Genomic DNA, 8,025 nt, shown 5'->3' with positions numbered 1-8,025 from the left:
CACTTTCATGCTTTCATGACCCACTTTAGAGAAAGATGTAACCGACAGCCCCACATCACCAGTTAAAGACCAGTGCTTTAAACAATTGAAGCTGATCATTTCATGTGTTTTCCAATGCATAGGAGCATAGAAAGCTGCCAAATTATCAAGAGGGCAATTTTTGCTAATTTTAACACCCCAGAGTCTCTGTATGGAAAGAGGTGGCCTTTCAAATATTTGGGGCCTGAGCCATTTGGGGCACCTTGAATTGGACCTGGAAATGAACTGGGAACTAGTGTAGCTGTTTTAAAACAGGTTATATGAAATCTAAATAGGATCCCAGCCAATAATATGGCCACTGCATTTTGGATCAGTTGGAAGTTTCCAAGTCGTCTTCAAAGGTAGCCTCCTATAGAGCACATTCCAACTATCCAGTCTCAAAGTTACCAAAGGATGGAGTATAGCTGTTGGGGTCCACTAACCAGGCCCAAGCTGCCTTGGTCTCCCATAATCACTCGTTTATTCAGCTGAGTGTGATGGGGAAGCCGCCCCAAATAGCCTTTGTTCATACTTTTTATAAGCATCTCCCCTTCCTTTCCCTCTTTCGAGATTCCTTGCGCTGATCAAAACAGGACACATTGCCTGGAGACCTTGAAGGGGAGAGATGCCTGGCAGAGGGAGGTTTTCCTGAAAATCGCCTAGCAACATTATCTGGTCTTCACATATTTGTGGCTCACCCTCCTAAATTCTAAAGCAGGCAGTTTTTTACAGAAGCAAAATGACATCAGGGGAACAAAAAAAAAACAGGACAAGAACAGGCCTCTGTAGCTTTTCCTGAGTCCCCACATAGCAGCCAAGTAATTTCTGTCCAAAATAGGCTGCAGCTGGCAGACCAGTTGGAGCTGGGAAAAGGCACTCCTAGCCGTTCAGGCCACCTGAGCCTCCAGGGACAGTGTTGAATCCAAGAGCAGCCCAAGTAGTGGATTTGTACCCACCTCCCAGTCATGAGAACTTGGGATACATAGGATCTCGTCTTTTCAGGATTCAGCTTCTGTTTACTGACCTTCATCCAACCCATCTCTGCTTCCAAGCACTGGTCTAACACCTCTAAATACTGCTGTTTTCTCTATGGCAGCTGTAAAGCCTACATTGGCTAGAATGCACAGTCACAGAAATGCAGACAGTTCAAGTGTCTCTTATTTTCCAGGGATGTCCTTGATTTAGAGAAGCCGCCACGGTTTCTGATTTGATCCTGGAATGTCCCTATATTCACTGGAGAAATGTTGGAGGGTATAGAGTTATCCAACGCCCAAGCCATCTGAAAGCAATCCTGTACTGTATAAGGAAGGTTTTTAAAAAAATGTTTAATGTTTTATTATGTTTTTACATTTGTTGGAAGCTGCCCAGAATGATGGGGCAACCCAATAAGATGTGCGGGATATAAATAGTAAAATTATCATTACGGAATGGGATGTCCCTATTTTCATTGGAGAAATGTTGGAGGGTTTGTTTTACCGCCAACAGATTTTAAATGTTTTCATTATGGTTTGTTTGTAATTGTACTTTGTATCCGTTGGAAAAGAAGATCCTACTATACCCCCCAACATTTCTCTGATGAAAATAGCGACGTCCTAAGGTAAAGTGGGACATTCCAGGATCAAATCAGAAACCAGGACGGCTTCTCTAAATCAGGGCCTGACCCTGGAAAATAGGGACACTCGGAGGGTCTGCCCTACATGCGCAACCCCCATTTTCCCTTATCACCATTTGCATTGCTGGGTGTGAATGGAGATAAATTACAATGTTAACTGCAGTGTGGAACCGTTGCTTTAATTCCACTTAGAGCTTAAAACGGAAGAGAGAATATTTAGTAATGCTGAGAAAACCTAGGCTGTGCACACACTCCCTTTTACTCTGCATCCTGTGTGCTGCCACTGCTGGTTTGGGAAGTGGTGTTCACATAACTTTAGCGACCCGCCAGATCTATCCTGTCGTTTCTAATGAAATACTGTATTTTGACACATTTTCCCCAAACCAGCTTTGATAAAAAGAAAGACTAGTTTCCTTTTAAGCTGGTAACATATAGGCAGCCTTTGGCTTTGTATACACCATTCATTTAAATCACATTATTCCCTTCAAAAACCATTTCCTGGAAAGCATAGTTTACCTTTCACAGTACCACAACTCCCAGCACATTTAACAAACTACAGTTCCCAGGATTCTTTGGAGGAAGTCATGTGCTTTAAATGTATGGTGTGTTCACAGTCTTAGCGTAGAACCAACCTAAATTAGATTTGATGTCAGCAACTTTCAACAAAGTGTTGGTCACAGCAGGCCTCCAAGGATTCTTTCTTGGTTCAGATATGACAAGCCCCTAACCACTCAAAAAAGCTTTGCTGGCTGGCGCTGCGCTGACTCTGTGGTGGCAGAGAAGTAAGATTTATTTGCTGCCAACCTCGCAACAGAGTAGCCTCTAAAATTAGCTGCGTTCACTATGCTGGAAAATAAAATAAGTTTTAAAAGTAATTGCTTTTGCCAAACATATCAAACTGTACTTTCAAGTCAAATAATTTTAATTACATTCAGTAAGTCATGGGAAATCAAAGAATGACCTAGAGAGAAATTGAAAACTCTGAAGTAAAACTTAATAAGCAACTTGCAGACTGTGAATACCAGAGAAACAGAATCCAAGGTCAGCGAGCATCAGAAGGTAATTGAGAAAGATGTCAAAACAACCCATTTATCTCCAACTCCCTTGTTAGCCCTGCTGGGAATAATAGATGAAACGGATCAACATTTATCTCCTCAGGAGATGCTGACATTTTTGCTGGTAGTTGTTAGAAATAGCTAAATGTTGGCATTCTGCAATAGAATCATAGTATGCTCAGATGTGGTCCACTGCCTTGGCTGAGAAATTGATATGCCCGATCAGTGACCAGAGGCAAGATGAGTCCTTTATCCTTCTACATCACTGCCCAGACCCATCAAAACATCTGGAGAGACCTGTTGGATTCGAGTCTCTAATAGACATTATAAATGGGTTCTAACTGTTACTCCTTTTTTCCAATAAATGACAGACTAGCTGCTATTGTTTATTGTATTTTAAATTATGTTTGTTACATGTGAAAAAGCAACAGAATAGGTACAATTGCTGTTGTTTTTTGTTGTTGAAGTCTTGCAAAGAGTGGTTTATTTGGGGAATTTGAGTTTGATATAATAGGCAGGGTGGGCTTGGCTACTGGATGGTTCCTTCCTTAACTTAGATTTTTATACTGCTGCAGTCAGGATGTGCTATTTTAACTTTTACTCTGGCTCAAAATAGTCTAATGGGCTGCTTAATCCTGATGACATACCACCCCCTGCCAACCCACTTTACCCCTAAATCGTGCCTCCCACACTTCCCTCGGCCCTGCCAAATCATTACAGTTTGTAGAAATCATGCAGCCACAATTGAGGCCCCCAACCTGTTCTGTGCTACCACTGGTTGAATACCTATGCCTTCAAATTTAGTTAGGGAAGGGATATTTGCACACCTGTTAACATTCTTTAAGGTTCAGAAATTTGCAAGATGCTTGGTTAATCAAGGGCCTTGCAAGTTTTTGTACCTAAAAGCATTGTTGTTGTTGTTTAGTCGTGTCTGACTCTTCGTGACCCCATGGACCAGAGCACACCTGGCACTCCTGTCTTCCACTGCCTCCCAGAGTTTGGTCAAACTCATGCTGGTAGCTTCGAGAACATCTCATCCTCTGTCATCCCCTTCTCCTTGTGCTCTCTTTTCCAGGGAGTCTTCTCTTCTCATGAGATGGCCAACGTATTGGAGCCTCAGCTTCACAATCTGTCCTTCCAGTGAGCACTCAGGGCTGATTTCCTTAAGAATGGATAGGTCATACTAGCCAGTTAACCCTCAAGGCAGCATGAAGCCTAACTTTTGTGATGGGCTGAACCCTCTTGGAAGATCTCATAACCTATACATTATGTTTCATTGGCTAAATTGCTGATATTATCCATTTCAAGAATGGATGATCCACAAAGGAGAGGAGATACTGGTTGACATGGGAGCCAACTCCTAGGGGCCATGGGATCTTTGGCCCACACAGAATATTTGAGGGGATTGGGCCCCCACAAAGTTGATGGGCATTCCCATTCAAATGGAGTGTGTGTACTGTGTCATGTGTGTCACAAACATGAAAAGTGTGGAAAGCTCTGATCTACAGGGATGTTGGAGGAGGCCTCCTTCCACTGCCATACACAAGAGGGAGCTCACCACCAATCATGGCTTTGTGGATGTATTTGGAATATCTCTTCAGGGACCGACTGAAGTAAGAACTAAATAGTAGGCTGTTAGGTCTTGCCAAGAGAAATTACTAGGATCTCATATTTCAACAACAATGTCGCAGATCCAAATGTGTAGTATTTGCAAATCTAATTCGTTTTGATCTATGTTCTTGGCTTTACATAATCTGCTACCCATTTTCTCCATTTTGAGAGCAGCCACCAGGCTAGCCATGTAACGTATTCAGTTTCATCGGTAAAGTTGTAAACAACTGGTTGGGCTCAATGAAGTATATAATCTGATATAATTACTATTTCTGTTTTGCTACCTCCTTATAAGACAGCTTGATAAATGCTAACCAGAACACGCTACTGTAATACAATGGGCAGTAGTGGTATGGCTTAGCAAAAACAAGCAAGTGTGCAGGTCCCCAGGGAGAAAATCAGAGCCACTTTGCTGCTTCTCTCTGTCCTGCTGCTACCATGCTAACCCATTGCTTGGTTTAGTGTTACAGTGGTACCTCGGGTTACATACGCTTCAGGTTACATACACTTCGGGCTACAGACTCCGCTAACCCAGAAATAGTGCTTCAGGTTAAGAACTTTGCTTCAGGATGAGAACAGAAATCATGCTTCGGTGGTGCGGCGGCAGCGGGAGGCCCCATTAGCTAAAGTGGTGCTTCAGGTTAAGAACAGTTTCAGGTTAAGAATGGACTTCTTGAACGAATTAAGTACTTAACCTGAGGTACCACTGTACATGTATTATAGGTTCTGAATATGCAGAATATTAAAAACAACTCTCATTGCATTTACCTAACTAAGGGCTTGTCCATACCTTGATTCATAGCTGTCAACCTTCCCTTTTTTGTGGGAAATTCCCTTATTCCAGCGCCGTTTCCCGCTGCTATCCCGGATTGTTAGATATCCCATAGATTGTCCCCGGGACAGGTGAGGCTGCTGATCCCTTATTTTCAAATCTGAAAGTTGACAGCTATGCCTTGATTTGATGTGGACTGTGAAGCCCTACACTTTGAAAATCTGAATAGGAGAGCTACATTAACTGCATATGGATTCCTCAGATTTTGGGAGGATAAAGTGTGGGATGGCAGTAGACGGAGAACACTGCATGGATTCAAGAAGAAATAAAGGCTTCATAATCCACATTAAGCCAAGGTACGGGCAAGCCTTGTTTTAAAAATGTGCTCTCCCTGGCAGCAAAACGGAAGTGCTGTTGTTGTTTCCTCAATTCAATCTTTCCTTCTCCCCTTGGTTATCTCATACCCACCTAATCAGTAAGAAAAACGAGGTGGTGGCCTATCCAAGTGATGAATGGGCTTGTCTTTTTAAAGCTGTAAAGATTGCTGAGAAAATAGAGACAAAGTAGAAAATAACAGAAAATAATGCTAGCAGGACAAGAAGACTGGATGAAATGCTGCCATGGTTGCTATCATCTTTTTGAGATGGTTCACAACTTCTAGGCTGGGTTAATAATCTACATTCAAAGGCACCGGAAATTGGCAACTCAAGAGCTTTGTAAATACATTGCTGTTTTGTGAGTTTCAGACAACAACTGCACACGTATTAACCAGAACAACTTGAATTTATTTAAAATTCATCTCAGAATGAAACATGTTTAGTTTTTATTTTACAAAAAAAAAAAAAATTGAAAACATCAAAATATTTCTAATTTAAAAAGAAACCATGTTAGGAATAAAGACAATTTACATACTATTGAGGGGGTGACAACAGGAAATTAGGCACAGTATTAAGGCCAGCATTCATTAAAACAATACTAATGTATTTCTATGTTCATTTGTAACTCAAGAGGTATGGAGAAGAATTTTCTTTAATGCATCTGTGTGAGAATGAATTAGTAATTTACCATTATAACAAGATTAATGGATTAAGGTGTACATTTTCTTCCTTGCAACTAAATCTGGTTTCTAATTTAGGGGAGGCTGCTATTTGAAGGAGGGGTGGAGAATTAATAGAACAAAGTACTCAATATGGACTCTGTACCTGGGGAAAGAACTTTATAAAAAAAGGAGAGAGGGAATGAGATCACTTCAACATACCACCTTTCTTTAAAAACAACAACACAAAATGTTAAGAGATATCAATTGCATAGGAATTTAAATATAAGGCCAAGCAGGAAACTAGGCATAATAAGGATCATTAAAAGAGCACTATGGTGTCAAGACCTAGGATTACATCCTACCAAGTCAGAGTTGAACCACTGAGCTCACTGGACATTAAGTCCATTGATTTCAACAGGTCTACAGTGAATATGGTGAATAACGCTCATAGTATTTCCATCTGAATTCTACTTAAAAAAAAAATCACAGTATTTTCTAGTACTACAAACAGTGAATGTCAAACTGTCTCTTTAATTTTCATACTGAAAACCAATATTAAGGCTTGGTAGAAGTAGAAAACTTAAAACTCGTTGCTTAAACCTGATAAGTGTGTTAGCACCACAGTGCTATGTACGTACCTGATCTCAAGAGATCCTACCTTCTGTAAATAATGTAAAAGTAATGGTTTGCAAATGAAGTGTAAGGTTACTCATTACTGCACCCCATCAGTGATTTGCAGGACTATGCGAAGTTTAATTCTTCAGTACAAAAGATCCCTCCCTGCAGAATCTTTGCTCACTGAATATGAACACTGTCACAAATGAAACTACAATAGGAGCTCCAGTATTGGTGTGATATTGCATAAGACAGAAGGGTAGATCCTAAAACCAATAATGACTATTATTAAGTCACAGCCATGTCTGTTAGGAAGGTAACCTGTAGCCTTCCAAATATTCTTCGCATGTATTAAATATAAAACATAGGTATTTAACAAATCATCTCTTGACATTTCAAGTAGATTAAAATTGTGAAACTATTTCTTATTAATTCATTTTTGAGCTGTTAAAACGCACTTCAGACCTTGATTTCTATATCATAAGTAGCTTACTTTCTAGAATGCTATAAAATATAGTAGTGTTGGGAGAAAAAGGGGTTAGAAGTAGCCGGGGAAAGCTGAACCAACATTTTAACGGGGGGGAAAGTGCATAAGACATTGTAATACTACAAATGTGTTAACTTCAGGCCAAAACTTCTCTGGGACCTAAGCAATACTATTTTACACATTATTTTACATTGTATGATCTACCCTGATGCCACAGGTTACTGTTTTATCTCATGGTATCACCTTGATTTTCATATAACTGGGGGGTGGGGGTGGGGGATCATTCAAGAATTGTCCAGTACTCTTCCATCAGTTAATGGCATAACTGCAGCTCTTTTTATAAATTTGAGGAGGATGACAAGAGGATTCTCTCTTTTTTTTTTCATTTTACAATTTTAGTTAGCGTTTCAGATTCTGTGGATTGCCTCCCGTCTGTCCAAGCTTCTCGCGTACTCTTCAGCGCTAGTGTTTTCTGCTGGTCAACTACAACATAATCCACTCTTTCATCCGCCACACTGCTGCCTGAACCGCTGCTCTTTTTCTGGAGACAAAATGAAGAAAAGGGTAAGAACAAGATAAGCTAATACAAGTCTATGGGTTGGCTTCAGAGCATCCTTTTCATGAAAATATAAGACTTCTTTGCAGAAGGGACTAAGATTCAGCAGGGTCTCCCAGCAAGGGAAGGAGGGGGCAGTTTTGGTCAATCCACCCCCCCTGCCCTGGCAAATCCTCAAACCATCAACTACACTGTTCCAGGAAGACCCCCAGCTGTTGAGAACAGCTTTTCAGGGGGCTGCTGGGGTAAGGAAGAATCTG

General features: G+C 40.8%; 1 protein-coding gene across 4 annotated transcripts in view; it reads right to left on the bottom strand.

Annotated features, from left to right (window-relative positions):
• Window positions 1-5,832: 5,832 nt before the first annotated feature.
• The window catches only part of GAB1 (GRB2 associated binding protein 1), an 82,557-nt gene continuing 80,364 nt past the window's right edge, over window positions 5,833-8,025 (bottom strand). For all 4 annotated transcript variants that reach the window (XM_083519999.1, XM_083520000.1, XM_083520002.1 and 1 more), the window contains one exon: window positions 5,833-7,750. In XM_083519999.1, coding sequence (XP_083376125.1) covers window positions 7,592-7,750 — 159 coding nt within the window. In that variant the 3' untranslated portion in view covers window positions 5,833-7,591. The remainder of the gene's footprint in view (window positions 7,751-8,025) is intronic.

Source organism: Podarcis liolepis (assembly GCF_965112155.1).
Source record: "Podarcis liolepis genome assembly, chromosome: 9".
NCBI lineage: Eukaryota > Metazoa > Chordata > Lepidosauria > Squamata > Lacertidae > Podarcis > Podarcis liolepis.
This window is presented reverse-complemented; position numbering and strand designations above follow the sequence as displayed.